At 41.4% G+C, this 18,022-nt stretch overlaps 1 protein-coding gene across 3 annotated transcripts; it reads left to right on the plus strand.

Annotated features, from left to right (window-relative positions):
* Window positions 1-160: 160 nt before the first annotated feature.
* On the plus strand, window positions 161-16,209 carry map2k4b (mitogen-activated protein kinase kinase 4b). 3 transcript variants are annotated; one of them, XM_079182506.1, is made up of 13 exons: window positions 161-289; window positions 1,656-1,691; window positions 3,957-3,989; window positions 5,009-5,111; window positions 10,289-10,463; window positions 10,693-10,812; window positions 10,949-11,068; window positions 11,158-11,209; window positions 11,360-11,487; window positions 12,400-12,477; window positions 12,605-12,753; window positions 12,976-13,021; window positions 13,668-16,209. In XM_079182506.1, the coding sequence occupies exons 1-13, from the start codon at window positions 178-180 to the stop codon at window positions 13,779-13,781; spliced, it is 1,266 nt and encodes a 421-aa protein (XP_079038632.1). In that variant the 5' UTR covers window positions 161-177; the 3' UTR covers window positions 13,782-16,209. The 3 variants fall into 3 exon arrangements, with proteins under 3 accessions (XP_079038632.1, XP_079038633.1, XP_079038634.1); XM_079182507.1 differs by lacking the exon at window positions 3,957-3,989; XM_079182508.1 differs by lacking the exons at window positions 1,656-1,691; window positions 3,957-3,989 and having other exon boundaries at window positions 174-289.
* Window positions 16,210-18,022: the final 1,813 nt, after the last annotated feature.

Raw genomic sequence — 18,022 nt, forward strand, 5'->3', positions numbered from 1 at the left:
ATTGCCAAATTGCTTGATAACTGTATTTCCGACGGTTCTTGAACGCAACCGCAGCACAGACGTGGCCACGGTGCAGCTGCTGCGTTCAAGTGGCGCAGTGTCCCGTCTGGAGACAGAGAGGGCGAAGTTTCTCTCTGCATTGCAGCCTGAGCGCTGCTGCCGGAATCCAACACAACAATGGCGACTCCCAGTCCTGACAGCAACTCCACAAGCTCCAGCAACAACAGCAACATTGGAGGATCCACGTCGCACCATTTTCACCAGCAGACACACAGCAGCAGCATGCAAGGTATTCTTTACTTCACCGTTTTTCTGTTCCTACTGAAGACTATGGAGTTAGTAGGAAAAGGTAGCTTGTAGCTTCCCAGAAACAGAAAAGACCACAGTCAAGTGACACAGACAGAGTACAGCTTTTCTGTCCGAATTTTCAAAATAAGTTTCGCGTTGTTGCCCATTGGACAAACTATTACATATTTAGTTAATGTTTAGGAATGTGAAGACGTCATTTTATCGTTTTAAAATAAAATGAATGATGTCAATTTAAAATTCGGACTTTGGATTGATTCTATCAAGTGTTATAAATGGAGCTGGCAATTTGACATTCTTAGTTGTTGTTAGAAAATGTAGCTAGTTAGCGTCTGTGGATAAACACAGTTAAACTTGTGTTTGAGGTCACTCATTTCATCTGTGGCATTTTGTTGACAAATACTGGATAGTGCTAATTATTGATCAGGCATTAGTTTTACACATTTCAGACAGGGCTGACATGATACACATAGAAAAACCTAAATATTTGAATATTTACATGTGGTATTTTTCATTTGATTTGAGTAATTTTGAACACAGCAGTGGTATTATCATACAGCTATAATTTGACGCTTTTATTTAGAAGTCTGAATTGCGCAGTTTCCGCTAACGCTCTAGCTTGATTTGCTTAGCTTGAGTATGAACCTACTCTGCTATCAGGTTAGCAGTGATGTTTGTCTGCACAACCGACCGACCTTTAGGAAGTGTCTTTATTCCTTCAGCCCCACACGATTCTCCTTCGAAACAAAACCCAAATCACTCATGTTTGACATCGTAACGACGCATTCAGTGAACGTGTCCTCACCGACATTATTAGCACCTGGCTGCTAACTTAAAAGTAGCGTTAGCACCAAGGCCTACACTTCAGGTTTCTCTCTCCTAAGCCAGGCCACTGTTTGCACCGCTGTCTCTGGCTAAGACATGATACAAATTACACAGTTAGAGTTGGATTTAGTAATTCTATTCATCTTTTTTTAAACGTTGTTGATGAATTTGCTTCCGTCGTTTGACACCGTCACGGAGGTCCTTCTCGTTCAGGAAGTTGTTACCGTTTCAGCTCGTCAGATAATGTGATAGCATGAAATACACAGGTCAGTCTTTAACACTGCTGCTGTACTGTAACAATGTCTGCCGTTTGTTCAGTTATAAACACATGTTATAAAGTTGAATATGTGACGTTACATTTCAACCTAACTGCCTCTGAGTCCACACTCTGAATCCATTATCGGACGACATTGCCTTTTAGCACCAGTAAGCTAACAAACAAACATCAGTGCAGTTATGTCTCCAGTGGTCAAATGCGAGTTGTATTTGTGACTCCGATCAAATGTTTGCTCTAAACCTTACAGAAACCAACACCTGCTGGAGATGTCAGAATGAAACAGGTACTCCCGCTTCTTGTTCACTGGTCTGCTGTTGGGGTTATGTGTTCACATCGGGTTTGATCAGCACTTATCTTGGCAAAGCTTTTCCTGAAAATGTTCCCTATCCATCTCCCTCTGTTGATCATCCTTTAAATCTTTGTTTGAAAATGTCATTTTTAATTTGCATGTTTTAATGACCTTACGTAGACCGTATGTGTTCTTCTCTACAGTCTATGATGTAGACACAGTAGACAGACCCCATGAGGAGACACTGCATCAGCAGGCCTGTGGGAGAGTGATATCAAACTGTGGCAGTTTTAGTGACACGTGTTTTTTAGCCACTGTGAACCTCTGCTGTACTGCTGCTGTTCTTCTAGCTTCTGGCATGTCCACTCATGTTCATGTCCAGTCATGTTCCACCTGCAAATATTACCGCATTTCACCAGTGATGATGGAATGTTCATTATATGAACTAGTCTTATTATATGAACTAGTCTTATTATATGAACCAGTCTTATTCCATTATGTGACTAATGGGTTGTTTTGGTCTTAGTCAGTTCAGATAAACAGCTTGTAGCTCGTGGTCCTCACTGTCACCAGATTGGCCTGGTTTCCGCCCAATTGGGTGACTTTTGATTAAGTTGTGCTGGGTAATATAGTGATGGGCTGCTTTTGTCAATATTTGGCCGGGTTTTGAAAATATTGGGGAAAAAATGTCACCAAACAAGCTGTCATTTTATGGCCAAAATCAGATAAAGAATTCAATAAACTTCATTGTGGGGGCTCATATTATTGACTCATTTAATTTGAGAACTGTTTGATAGACACGAATACAACATTCAATCATGCTTAGGGATAACGGAGGACCTACCTACCTTGATGTTAGCTTGATTAACGTTGACATGGCAATTGGTCTATTTGGTTGTCTGACTGCTCTATTTGTGGGTTTTGATAGCCTATTTATCTAACTTTTTATCTTTGGTTATTTGATGCAGACATCAAGCTTTGTATGCTTACAATGTGTTTTCTATTGCATATGTAATGGTTTTAATGTGTTCCATGGGTTTTTGTCAAAGTTATGATTTGGGCTGTTTTGTATTGAATTGGATGAATTTTGTGATTGGGCCGGAAACTGAGTATTTGATCTGGCACCACTGGTTCCACAGATAGAGGCTAGTTTCCACAGGTGGTGTGGCACTCCCATGTTAGTGCTAAGCTCATTGTTAGTGGTGTGCCACTTTGACTATTGGCAATAGGCTTTATGTCCATGTTTTAGGGTAAGAAGTGGCCTATGGGAATGGAACAGTGGTTACCAGCAGTGAATGTGTCCATGTAGAGGTGCGTGCCATTTAGCGTGTCATTTAGGGTTGTGAAAAAAGGATTCACTTAGTATCTACATTTTTTAAAATAACATTTTTGTTATAGATCTTTTAAATGATTCAAATTCATTCGCTTCATGTTGGTGTATTCAGAGGTAGACTGAGGTTACTACTTTTATTGTAGTACTCTGAGTACCGTGACGTTTCAATGAAAAGAATGTGATATAGCTGCAAATAGCCGACGGTCTGAGATCTGCAGGGATATGACCTGCACCCTCCATTTGAATACCAACACTACACATACTGTGAAGTAAGGAAACACACAGAGTGCTACAGGAGTCCTAAAACCCTGAAATGAGTAAGAATTTCTGAAGTGTGTAATACAACTTCTCCCCATGGTGTAGTGGGAAACAAGTAATCAAAAATCCCAATAAATCGTAAAATCGAATCACGATACTTGTGGAATCGCAGTACTTAAAAATCCCGATACACATTGAATCTGGAGATAAGCGTATGGTCCCAGCCCCACTGTTAATATGTCTTACGTCAGAGGAACAGCAGCAGCACACCGGTGGTCAACAGTGATACTCCACTGAGCTCTGGCATATTCCACGAAAACAAGAGACTTCCAGACACGGTCTACCTCGCCGTCACTTATTTTTGATGTGAAATAGTAAAAGTGATATCGTCAGGGGGAAACAAAGCAATCAAATAGTCATTTGAATACATTCTGCTATTTGGCTAGTATTAACAAAACCTGGTTAGTCTGTCCCTCATTCCACTGGGAATACAATGGGACCACATCAAGGTACAGTTGCATGGCAGTGCACTGAACCAGACCCTTCTCTCACCATTCAAAGCAACCTGCCTGTATTCCACTTTCAGCATTGGCACTGATGAATAATGAGCCGCTCACATGTAATCAAGCCCTAAGAAAATGTAGTAAAATGTGTTTTCTTTACTTCAGGGTTTCAGATAAGCCTGTCTGGAGTGTCCCAAAGTAAGCAATAGACTCGCACACAAAGCACACCGACCTCCTCTCTTTGTGGGTACACCTCAGTAGTCTAAGGTGGTCTCCTCTCCTCTGTGTTTCTGTTCAACCATTGGCTGACGACTGGGCGAGCTGCTGACTAGTGATTGGTCAGCGTTGTCATTGTGATCATCATGCTATTGGACAACATGGATGAAAGGAAGCCACTGTATACTATTGAAACAGCCTGTGTGGTGCTCTGGTAGTTGGGGATCTGTCCACTGTTCACTGCTATTAACTGACACAGATGCAGGTCGGGAGAGATTAATTTTCACCGGGACTTAAAGGTTAAGGGATCCGTTTGCACTCAGGAGCTGGATGAACAGGGCATGGCAAAGACGACCCAACACTTAAACTCAGCTCTTTGCATAGCAGTTAGTATAATCGGCACTTACAGGTGACAGACACTGATCACTAGTCTTCAATTGGAATCAAGTGCTATCTAAGTTGTGGGTCACTTTGATATCTTGAGGGAACTGTGAAGTTGTGAACCGGGTTTCCAATAACAGTATCCTGCAGCAAGGCTCTTTTACATCCACAACAGTTCCAATAAAGATAATGTTTGGATGACATGGCAAGCTAAAGGAACTGGTGCAGCATCTGCGTATTGGGAAACCCTGTACATGTGGGAACTTTGCTTGTGTTCAAAATGCATTTTGTGCTTCCTCTGATCTGACAAGAACTTGAGATAACCCAAAGGTCATAGACTGGATCCTAAAATCATGTTTTCTCCTCCCCATTCTCAACAGACCTATTAGCCAGATTGAACTGTTCAAAGCACAATAATGTGCCGTTACCTGGGTCCTATGAACGTTTTGTGGCCTGGATGTCTTAGTATTGCTTATTGCACACATGGAAAGGCTTATCTCAAGTGTGTAGAGACAGAGGTTACCGGGGTGAGATCACACTGTGTGCACCAGCTGGCTGAACCCACAGTGTGGTGTGCATGTTGTGGGAATCTGGATCGGTGTCTCTCTTTGTCCCGCCAGGTAAACGTAAAGCTCTGAAGCTGAATTTCGCCAACCCTCCGGTGAAACCAGCCTCCAGGCTCCCGCTCCATCCAACGGCTCCCTCCTTCCAGAACCCTCACATGTGAGTAGAGTCAGCTGATGATGGGATCTCTCTTCTTTTAGACAATACGTGTTGGCCGGTGAACAAGTCTTCTCAAATTTTGGAAAATGATGACGATCCATTATTTTACAGTTATACAATTCCAGATTTTTAGGGGATTTTAAGTTGGTCTTTAAAAACATCGTCCTAATGCAGCAGCTCAACTTTGTAAAACAGTGTTCATTTTTATTAATAATGTAGATATATAATATTTGTTGGCAACTCGATACTAAAGAGCTGCTAGCCTGTCGCTAACACTCTTGGTGCTCCGCTCATACTGATAGTAGTAGCAGTTCCTACTGATTCAGTAACTTGACATCATGGATCATTTTTGTCAAAAATGTATTTTCACATGAAAAATACATATTAGAAATTTCTATAGATATTTTTATTTGTGTATAAATAAGAGAAAATAAATAGTATATAAAATGAGCAAATACAAATTGTCAATTTGAAATGTTAAAATGGTGTATAATATAACGTGTGTGTGTGTGTGTGTGTGTGTGTGTGTGTGTGTGTGTGTGTGTGTGTGTGTGTGTGTGTGTGTGTGTGTGTGTGTGTGTGTGTGTGTGTGTGTGTGTGTGTTAGTGTTAACTGCCTATAGTATCTGGATAGCTTCTCTTTTTCGGACCGTTCTCTGTGAACCCTAGAGATGGTTGTGCGTGAAAATCCCAGTAGATCAGCAGTTTGAAATACTCAGACCAGCCCGTCTGGCACCAACAACCACGCCACGTTCAAAGTCACTTAAATCCCCTTTCTTCCTCATTCTGATGCTCGCTTTGAACTTCAGCAAGTCATCTTCCCCACGTCTAGATGCCTAAATGCATTGAGTTGCTGCCTTGTGATTGGCTGATTAGCTATTTGTGTTAACAAGCAATTGAACAGGTGTGCCTAATAAAGTGGCCGGTGAGTGTATGTCATATAATAATATTCAATATAATATAATATGTATATCGTATAATATAAAACACACACATATATATATATATATATATAATATAATAGAACATGTTTATTTATTGAGATGCCCCTATGAACCTTGTTTGTTGAGGAAACCTGCATGTTTTTCTGACAGATTATTTGTAGAGGAATTTTGCTCTTCTGTCCTTCTGAGTGGCAAACCTCTCAATAACCTTCTTATTGAAGTCAGGAATGTCTCTGACGAGTTTCTTCTCCATGGAGAGCATAGCCAGAGCATTAAGGCGATCCTGTGTCAGTGTTTCTCAGGAAGGTCTTGATCCTCTTCAAAGTAGAGAAACGCCTCTCGGATTCAGCTGTGGTCATGGGTGTGGTGATGAGGATCTTGAGAAGACTGACAGTCTTTGTGAAGGTGCTCTGAAGTTTGTTCTCCATGAAAAACTGGTACATAGGCACTGCACCACTGCAAGCCTGGAACTCACTGTTCTCATAGATGAGGGACAGTTCTGTTTTGAGCTTGGCCTGGTTCAACATGGGGTAAGCCTCCACTGTGGTTTCAAGCGCTGAATCAGGGAACTTCACACTGTTGTGGGAACAACTCTCCATGCAACAGTGTGGTGCTGATGAGGTGCTGGGTGAAGGAGAACCGCTCCTTGGCATGCATCAGGGTGGGATCACATACCTGTAAAAGATACATCATCGGCTTAAATTTGCAATAAAGCTATTTTGATGAAAGTGATTCTGATTGAACACATGCATATGTCCAAGTCAAGTATATGACTACTAAGGTTTTAACACCATTATTCCTAGTTGCACATTACAATATGTTTACTTCTCCTGATCTTTAACCCCTTATTGATTTCCCCAACAAAACAAGGTCTACAGGGGATTGGTTCGATTCTGGCAAATGTTCACTGAATATGAGATGGATTCTTTTGAAAATATTTGTAAATATTATAACATACCACATAATCAGTTTAATAGATACTCGCAAATAATAATTTATTTAAAAAGTAAACAGATAAGACATACATAATATTCATCCTCTTTTGTAATATGTCATGAACAATTACAATAGAAAATTCAAAAATACAATATATGTAAAATCTCACAAAGAACTTTAGATGATGGGAAATTATAACTACATCATCAAAATGTATCAGAAGGTCAGTTACCAGCTTGTCCTCCTTTTTCAAGGAGACAGACGACTATGTTGCTGAATATTTGACTACTTCCTGTAATGTGTGTGTGTGTGTGTGTGTGTGTGTGTGTGTGTGTGTGTGTGTGTGTGTGTGTGTGTGTGTGTGTGTGTGTGTGTGTGTGTGTGTGTGTGTGTGTGTGTGTGTGTGTGTGTGTGTGTGTGTGTGTGTGTGTGTGTGTGTTTTGACAACTACATCACAACTTACCTCTGTAGCCAGCCTCTGTTCTCATGCTCCCAGCATCCTCCGTTGCTTTTTGGGCTGGTGCTGCTGGTCAGATGCACTGTCCCCACACAGAGAGGAAAAAATAAAGTTTAAGTTGCGAACTCTGAAAGCCTCTGAAAATGTGGGTGGCTGTAATTCCTAAACGGTCATTGTGATATTTTTGTTTTATCCATTGAATTAAAGCTGAAAGTCTACACTTCAACCACATATTGACTGATTAGTGTCAAATCCATTGGAGTTGTGTAAATAAGCTAAATTAGAAAAATGGTGTCATAGTCCAAATACTTATGGCCCTGACTGTACCTGATCGTTAGAATGCTGTCTATGAACCTCTGGACAAGTGCTTTAATGAAGACATGGTCGATGTAGTGTGGTCTGCATCTGGTTGAATAGCATGTCCAAATTTGGGATGATCTTGTGGAACAATGCCAGGATAAAACAAAGTCTCGTCTTCAAGCATCCTCACAAAGCCCCCTGCCTCTCTGACAGTTAGGGGATCAAAGTTCCCAGAGTCTCTGATGGTCTGGAAACACTTTAGGAGGTCATCCTTGTGCTCGTACACAGTATTTACAGCACGAAGTTCCACCGTAGAGGTTCTGGGAGGTTCTGGGAGGTTCTATGCGCAACCACTTGGTGAAGCACGGTGGTTCGCTTGGGTGACCTGGAGAAGAAGGCAGAAATCCACGAAGGTCAGAAAAGAGAGTGCGGATCCTGGGGATGTGTGATGCTGCCTGCTGCATGAGTAGTGAGCATTTTTGTAGACATCCAATATTACATTACATCAGTCATTTAGCAGACGCTTTTATCCAAAGCGACTTACAATAAGTCTATTCAACATAGGTATTCAAGAGAACTACTAGTCGCCAGAAGTCATAAGTGCATCTCTTACGCTGTACTCCGCCAGTGGCTCCCCTCATTACAGCAGCCCCGTCGTAAGCTTGAGCGATAAGTTTGGCCTTTTGTCCATTTGGGAGTATGGTGCTCAGCCTCTCCATAAGTGCTGTAGCGATGGTGTCAGCAGTTGCATTCTGGATGGTAATGTACTCGAAAAACCGCTCTTGGACGTTACTGTTGGCGTCGATGTAGCGTAGCACAAGCACCAGCTGGCAGTGGGTGGAAATGTCAGTCGTCTCATCTGCTTGAATGGCGATAAAATCAGCGCTCTTTCCTTCCTCCAGAATGTAATCCTTCATAACCGACAGCATGCAGTCCAACAGCTCGTTTTGTACTGTCTTTGACGTGCCTTTAAAACGCTAGCTGTCTTAAGGTGCTCCTCCAGCACACCGTCTAGGGAGGCAACAAAATCCACCAATCCCCTAAAAATGCCAGGGTTGTCCGAAGAGTCAGTCTCATCATGCCCACACAAGCCAACTCAAAAGCCCCACAAAACTTCACACAATCAATTATTTTGGATAGAATGTGCCTGTTTTTATCCACCTCCTCATTGTGTTTCCTCACCGCAATCCTGTGTCGTCCAGCTGGGTAGCGATGTTCACTTTGCCTAATAAGGCTAGCTAGACGGAGTTCTCCATGTGTGTCCTGGTGTTCTCATGTTATCTTACTTTCTCAGGCCGGTGCTTCATGTCCCTCACTCCCGTAACTGTCCATGCTGGATCTGTACCCGTTGTTTTAAAAAGCTAAATAAGTTGTTAGCATGACTGCATCCAGTCTACTACAGCTAGTAGAGAAGCTTCATGTACTGCTTCCCTTTCCCGCCAGTCTGCTGTCTGATTGTGAAGTCAGGTTGATCTGGGATCAGCTCTTTTACCTGTTTCTCCACCAAAGTTCTCCTCTCAAACGGGTCTTGTAGGAGAGATTTTATGGAGTTAGGGTCGGGTCTTGGAAGAGTAGTGCAAGTGCTCGCACTCGCCATTGTCATGTCGTCAAAATGGCGCCTCTCGAGAATAGCTCTGACAAGGACGCGTAGCTCGGGGCAATACCAATTTGGCCCCAATCTGAATCTATTTGAGGACGCTGATTGGCTATTTTGTATGTCACTCATTTATATCTTTAATCAGCAATTGGCTAAACTGCTTCATAGACCCGCCTCTTTTGGGCCAATTTTCCACGGCCCCAGCGCTGCTGAGACGTGCAGACAGGTGGAGAGGACGAGCAGGAAAAGCATTTTGTGCAGATATCATATTTTACACATATTACTGGGTACATTCCATTTTTTTTTTTTTTTGTAGCTCAAGGAGGGGCTCTATTGGCCAGCCGCCACTGCAGAGTACGATAGCACATCATTAACTAGCTGTAGCACTTCTATGCTACGCTAGATACTGAAGGTACACTGAATGTCAGTTCACTTTTTACACTGTGATCTGTAGCTTTAGCTTCTATCTTCATTTTTTTAAAACCTGTTTTCATCCTGGATAGATCCTTCAAACCCATATTGGAGATCCTTTTGTCTGCTTCTCTCTGAAATCACTTGTTAGTTAGTGACAGTGTGCGCTCCGTGGTAAAGTTGCTCCGACAGCTTGACGGAGTAGCAGCGGGGGGCGGGGCTTAGCCAAGGGTCAATTCTGTCTTTTTCCAGCTTACTTTTGTACTTTCAAATCGGCTCCCTCCAAAATTCCACTCCCATCAAAGAGTCCGATCACATAAGAAAGCTCAGATTAAAAAGCTGATTCATGGAACCTTTAAATGTTTCACATTCACAGACGCTTGGGGTTATACTAAAAATGTATCATATCCACATTAATCTATAATGCATGTTCCTCCCGTGGCTCTTTCTCTATCTCCTCCTTCCCCTTCCTGTACTCTGTTTTACATGTCTTCGTCCAATCCTGTCTCATCCCGTCCTCTGTGCTCCTCCAGAGAGCGTCTGCGGACACACAGCATCGAGTCGTCGGGGAAGCTGAAGATCTCAGCGGAGCAGCATTGTGACTTTACGGCAGAGGATCTGAGAGACCTCGGGGAGATTGGTCGCGGGGCGTATGGCTCCGTCAACAAGATGGTCCACAAACCCACGGGCCAGATCATGGCTGTCAAGGTGACCTGCTGATAGGCTCTTACACTGATAGTCACACCGTAGCTGAGTTTATCTCAACCAGAAGAGCAATGATTCAGTTCAACACACAGACGGTTACCGTTGCTCTCAAGAAGACCCATTTGTATTTGGTCTTGAAGATGACATCTATTTAAGATTGATTAATTACTCATGGCCCTGTGTATTTGTATGGAAGAGCAGACCAAACTGTAAATGTGTGTTTGTGTCTCAGAGGATTCGCTCCACTGTGGATGAGAAGGAGCAGAAGCAGCTGCTGATGGATCTAGACGTGGTGATGAGGAGTAGTGACTGTCCCTACATTGTTCAGTTCTACGGCGCTCTCTTCAGAGAGGTCTGACTACAGTTCACTGACCTCAAACGCACCACATCATGTCCCATGCTCTGCCTGCCTGTTAATATTCACTGATATAGAATGTAGTCAGTGAATCCTGTCGCATGTCTTTGTAACCGTTGACTCTTCGTTTTAGGGGGACTGTTGGATTTGTATGGAACTTATGGCTACCTCATTAGACAAATTCTACAAATATGTATACTGTGCATTAGATGACGTCATTCCAGAGGATATTTTAGGCAAAATAACATTAGCGGTGAGTGGATGATTCACTTTGTTCATTTAGTTTTTATGCCATGTATATCTTGGAAACAGAGGTGATGTGATTGATTTTGTCTTCAACAGACTGTTAAAGCACTGAACCACTTAAAAGAAAACTTGAAAATAATTCACAGAGGTAAGTCTTATTCTCAAATTGTTGTACAGACAGTAAAATAATCTAAATTTAGATCCAATCTTTATGGAATTTTGGGTACATGCCAAAATAAAATGATATTGGCATTTGGATGACTTCTGTGTTCACCACCAATTCTTCTTATCATTTTAGACATCAAACCTTCCAACATTCTAATGGACCGAATGGGTAATATCAAGCTGTGTGATTTTGGCATCAGCGGTCAGCTGGTGGACTCCATAGCCAAGACCAGAGATGCAGGCTGCAGGCCTTACATGGCGGTAAGCTTCTTTAGTGATGAGAGCTGAATGTGTCGGGCAGACATTCAGATGTCAGGATACTGAGCCGTCTGACTTTCCCCTTTTAGTCACTTCAGAACTAGTGAGAATAAAAAAAGATTTAGCGAATTGATAAATCTCTTTCCTTACATCATCGTGTATTAAGGAATTACATTTAAATAATGGCCATTTAGACAGATTAACAGCTGACAAATTCCAAATAACATCAATTGTCTGTGACAAAATACTTTTCCTTTTTCTTTCATGACAAAAACGAGACAACTGTGACTGAATCTCTATATATTAACATTGACGTAAACAGTGTTAACTAAAATAGAATTAGAAAATACAAATTTGAGCTAAATTTATTTACACATTTATGAATAAAGGGTACCGTTCATTTTATTTTGCAAAAAACCAGATAGTTGGGGAAGACACTTTCTAAAAACAGACTAAAATCCAAATGTATTTTCACCGACTGAAAATAAGCATGCATTCATGTTCCCACACCAAATGTTTGACCCGTCTGTACAACAGGAATGTTTTCTGTAGTGTGCTTCACACAACATCAAACGCAGCTTACAGCAGCATGTCCACATCCCAGACACACTGGACACGGTGGGGACTTAGTCTGTGTTAGAGAGTTTAGGTCGATCACAACAATCGGCTTCACGTAGAGTTTCTGATGCGCCAGTATACCATGGTTTTAGATTTACAAAGTAAATGCTCCCATGGCGACGGACCATACAATACAGGTCCAATGTTCTCTCAGTGAGGCTCCAGTTCCGGCTTTAGGTTGAGGGCCCTGCTCATGTTTGAGCCTGACCTTTGCTCTTTCCATGGAAGGAGAACACAGTCCCGTGGGTTGAGTGAAGCGTCTCAGTATTACGGAGTGTCTTTTTGTGTGTGTTTCAGCCTGAAAGGATAGACCCCAGTGCTTCCAGACAAGGCTATGATGTCCGGTCTGATGTGTGGAGCTTGGGAATCACCCTGGTGAGACAAATGATGTCGTCAGCTTTAACATGAAATCTAACCCATAGTTGTGTCTGAGCTAGTTTGACTGGACAGAGCTGTTGCAGTGAGGACAGTCCAGTCCATCACAGTCTGTGTTTGCTTTCAGTACGAGCTGGCCACAGGACGGTTCCCCTACCCCAAGTGGAACAGTGTTTTTGATCAGCTGACACAGGTGGTGAAAGGTGAACCTCCCCACCTCAGCAACTCAGAGGAGAGGCAGTTCTCCCCCATGTTCATCAACTTTGTTAACCTATGGTAAGCACCATTAGCACTCATGAATACATACAGGCTGATCTCTGATCAGTGTGTGAAATACTAGCTTTAGTAGCTTTTCCAGAGCTTTCAACCACATCTTATGGTCTTCATTAGTCTGCAGCCAAACAAACAAACATTTGTAAAGCAGTTTTAAGGGTCCATAATGCAGCAGAGTCTGGTATCCCTATGCTGATGGAGATTCTGTCTTCTCTCTCTGTCCAGCCTTACGAAGGACGAATCAAAACGGCCAAAGTACAAGGAGCTTCTGGTAAGTTCTTGGACTGTTCTTCAGTTTTTACACCCGTCTCACAAACCAGTCCTTCAGATCAAGAGAAGCATGTGTAAGTAGTCGTAATGGTGCTGGTTCTGAAACAGCTGGATAGATTTGATAGTGAGTGTACTGTGGAGATGTTATATACCATGCAAGTTACGAGTTAAAGGAGACTATTGACACACTGTAGCCATGGGACAGACGGGGGACATACTATTATTTGGGGATAGTTCACGTTAACGAAACATTATGTATTTTTCAGTGTGTCAAGAAATCAATTCCTCAATTCCTGAACCAGACTTTTCAACCTTTTAAAGCAGCACTAACTAAATAGTTTTATGCAAACAATGGAACAAATGAAATAATGTGTCTGACTAATATTAAAGAGGTTAGCTCATTGTTTTTGCTTTCCCGTTGTTTTTTATTTTATTTTTTTAAATCAATGCAGCTTTAAAATTAAGCAAATATTCTATATCTTTTTGCTGCCTCTATAATTTGTGTTTATGTCAAATATACGTAGCGTTATGTATCGTATTCCCTGGCAACTACTTCAACACATAATTAGCCCTCAAATGTTTTTATGAAACCAAAAAGCTCCTCTGTGTCTCACATCAGCCTGAAGCTCACTGTGTCCTTCCTCTAGAAACGTCCCTTCATTCTGATGTATGAAGAGCATTTCGTGGACGTCGCCAGTTACGTATGTCGCATCCTGGATCAGTTCCCCACCTCTCCCATCTCTCCTATGTACGTGGACTGATGGAGTCAGGCTGGGGGTGGAGTGAGTGGGAGGGACACTTAGCTTTGTGACGCAATGCTCGACGTCAAAGAGTTATGTAGGATCACCTGTTCATTCACATGTTCCAAAGAACAAAGGAACTAATTCCACATTGCCCGGTGCAATAAGATGATAAATGTAAGCAAACCTCCACCTCCCAACAAGTCAATGTCAAATGTACACTATATACACAGTCTACCAAATAGGATGTAGAACAGGGACACTCGTGAAATTAGCCACCAATTGGATTGTACACTGTGGACTGTATGTATGCATATGTGTGTTCACCTCTGAACTGTTGACATGTACAGATGTATGCTGATAGACCTGCAGTCCACACACACACACACACACACACACACAGTTTGGTGTGGGCACCTTCTCTCATGGTGAATGAATAAGTATGCAATAGTGTTTCTCCCTGGGCAGCTCATGGATTCGGTAGCGTGGCTCTACTTCTGTCTGATTTTTCAATATGCAATCTGTGAGTGTGTCCTGACACATGATCACATCTGATGGCCACAGTTTGTACCTTTCATGTGTTATCATCACGTTTCAGTCACAGAGCTAAGCGTCAAAGAGAAATCCCTAAACCCAGAAGACATTCAACACAACTTCTCACTGATGTTAATGTGTATGTATATGGTGCATTCTAATCTGCTGTTCCTGGCAGACAGTAAGGAGGTCTGGGTGCAGAATGAAATGTCTGTATGTTTCAGTTTGACAATGAGTCCTAATGCTCCTCAGCAGCCTGCCTTAGCACTGTACAGTTAAACTACTCATCCACACTGATCACAGATCCACCATGCTGCCATATAAAGGCAGACAGTAGTGACTACATTTTTCAAAGTCCTGGCACGTGTGTCCTGTTGAGAGCAATGACACCTTTAAATGCTGCTAAATGACAAAATGTCCACTTCTGTGCTGTCAGGAGAGGAGGAAGATCTCTCCTCACAGGTTACTGCGCTTTGACCCTTCAGGTCACCCTGGACTCAGCATGTCTCTCTGGCTTGCACTGATAATAGAATGTTTCCCACGCCAAACCACGTATTTCACTAAGGATGCATCTCCGTAGCCCAGAATGCGTTCCCTCACCGGTTTCTCTCCACCGGGGCTGATCTACGACAGTTTACCGTACCAGGACAGATGGAGGGGAGACGATGGAGATCCTCTCAGAGAGCCACGTCTACCAGTAGAGTGGAAGTTAGAGTAACCAAACTGTTTGTATGGATGGTGGTCCTTCAAAACTGGGACACTGTAGAGACTTGTAATGTAATGAATTACTTTAACGAATAAGGATGGCAATATTTATGTTTTCTTCTTTATCGACAAATCCCATAAATGTATTATTGAATATTGCCAGACTTTTCTTTTGAACTTAGCAAATACTAAAAATGTAAAGTAATTCTATGCAACATCAGCCAGGCAAGAGGTAGAGCGTGACTTGATGGTCAGATGGATGTATTACTATTATTGTTACTCGTCAAGTTTAATGTGAAACAATACATGTTTTGATCAACATTACTATGTTTGGCTTTTTACCCACCGTAGTACATTTATCTTCACTACATTAAAGGAATTGCCTTATTAAAGAGCAATTTTAGCAATTTGAGTGTAGTACTTTCATAAAGTTAGGAGTCTAGCAACAGACGGATAAAAAAAAAAAAAAAGAGTCAAAATTTATGCAGCAAAGGCTGATGTGTCCTGACTTTTGGTCATTCATGTGGATCAAGCTTCAAAACCAAAAAGAATAATCCTGATGACATCAGGCGATCTTCTCAGACATGACAAAGTGCCTGTTTTCAGAGGCTGACTAGTGCTAGTATGACTCTAAACTGCTGAGTGTAGAATCTGCTGGAGTTTCCCACGACATTTTAAAAGAGAGTTCCATGCCATAGGCCGCTACAGATGTCAGCCATGTTGGAAGATGGCCACCATCATGGAGATGTGTCGGGGAGTCTGGGGACTTGTTGAATACTTGAGGCTTATTCAGGACGTAAACCATTACAGCCAAACTGGTGGAGGAGCAGTGTTTTCTCTCTGTAGATTAAATGAGGGTTCTGTCAGCTCTAGTCTCTGCTTTTCTATCTGTAATGTGAAATGGTGAGATAACCCACAGGTCCATTTCACACGACAGACGGAGCCGTTACTGCAAACAGTGTCCAGATCTGTTGTTTATTATGGGATACATCTCCAGGAAGCTAACTTACCACTGGTGAATATGAATCTCCAGGGTACATGTTGTGTAAATTGCAATTTACTAGAATGTTCATATTAGATTATATGATATTAAGGGAAATGAATATTATATTGTATCTTTATCGAGGGTTACAAATAAACTTCCCATGGAAAATATTGAAAACCTGTATTGTGTGCTTCTTGTGAATTAGACATGAATAAAAAAGGAAATGCAGAAATGATTTTGCTGTGATAAGTTTATTGCTCTTCTTTCTGTAGTATACAGGGATGCAGGCAAATACTGTTTTTCATTTTATAATAGTAAAGCAAGTCGGTGGCCAAGCAACATGGAAGCTTCTGTCTGATGTGATTTGTCTTCCTGATTTGGGAAAATGATGAAATGAACCCCGCCAGATAAAAAAGGCCCAGTAGATATTCTTATAACAGAAGACATGAAGTGAAAAATATCAGCTTTGTCATATATTCAAGATGGGCATTCATTGCCTACATGTAACCATAGAAACCCTTTAACAAGTGCAACACTTCATAAGTAACAGGAGAAAACAAGATTTGGTCGAACAGAACACACAGTGAGACCCATGTTTACAGGCAACAGAAATGTGTTGGAAATGTATAAGTTTGACATTTGGGAAGTATATTTATTAGCTTTCTTCACAATAGTTAGATGAGAAGAGAACAATCTTGATCTTCTCAACGCCTTCCTTAAAGTTCTTACGTGTCACAGGAAAGGACATTCACGAACCTTCGAGATAGTTTGAGTCTGAACTCCTCATTAGTGAAACTACTGTGAGTATAAGCTGTCTCTGCTACACCTTTATGCTGTGTTAATATGCAGTGTTCACAGTAAGGATCTGAATATATTACATTTTCCTATTCACAAGTGCTAATAATAGACATGTCCACTTAGTAGGATTCTTTAAAGAAAGGTGTTTTAAGAAAGCATGGCTTTTGGAAGTGGTTCCTTCACTTTGTATCACATTTGTAAGATAATTGATATACTGAGAAATATTCGTGGTCATAATGGCAGCACTGGAGTTTTCCCATTAAATCAAAGAGCCCCAATTTATGAGAAAGGAATGTCAGTATAAATACAGGATAAAGTATAAATATAAAAACACAAAATAAATAACTGTGGCCTGGGAATAGAAAGAGTGGCATTTGTGAGGACAAAAAGCTACTTATTAAGAACACGTTTTTCATTTAATTTTTGTAACATTTGTCTGAAAAACTGATGTTGACTTGTGTTGGATTTGTCTGTATTAATATCTCTCAACAGCTTTTAGTTAATAGCAAATACAGTGGGCTTATACATTGTAAAGGGGAAACTGGTATAAAAATTGTAAAAAAAACAAAAAGCTGCTGCAAATAAGGCACAACCAAAGGTTTTCCAAAGACATTCATTTTGTTTCTTAATGTCACTCTGTGGTTAAACACGCCAAATAGTGAAAAGAAACGTGTTTAAAAAAAGGTCCTTCAAAAGGAAGGCCGACCGTTTCTACACATGTTGTAAGCTCAAACTGTGACGACTGTGTTTTCAGCTGGAGGTGCACAGTGAGATAATGTTGACATATTTACATCATTTGTGGCTTGTATCTTCTCCCACACCACTGACAAAATATGCAGACTTGCCTCTGTCAGTACAGATAGTTAAGATATTTACAAAATGGCCGTACCAAGCAATCCTATTCAACTTGTAATTCCTTTCTTTTTTTTCCAGTAATACAAACATAGACTCAGAAAATATACAATGATTGTCAAAATGTGTCTTCAAGTCTAGGAAGCGTAACACTGATATTGCATGACGTGTTGGTATAAAGCACTGTAATCATGTAATCCATTACCTAGGAAAGCCTTCATTTCACCCTTCACTCACACTTATTTGGCAGTTGTGCGCATCCTTGTCCAAAAAGGATCTAGTCTTTGGATTCTGGGTATGATGGCAACACCAGAACCTCATTTCTCTGAAGTGGAGGGAATAAGTCAATATATAATTCTGTAGTTCAACTAAGCCGTCGATCTTTGAA

This window comes from Pholis gunnellus (assembly GCF_910591455.1).
Source record: "Pholis gunnellus genome assembly, chromosome: 21".
Classification (NCBI taxonomy): Eukaryota; Metazoa; Chordata; class Actinopteri; order Perciformes; family Pholidae; genus Pholis; species Pholis gunnellus.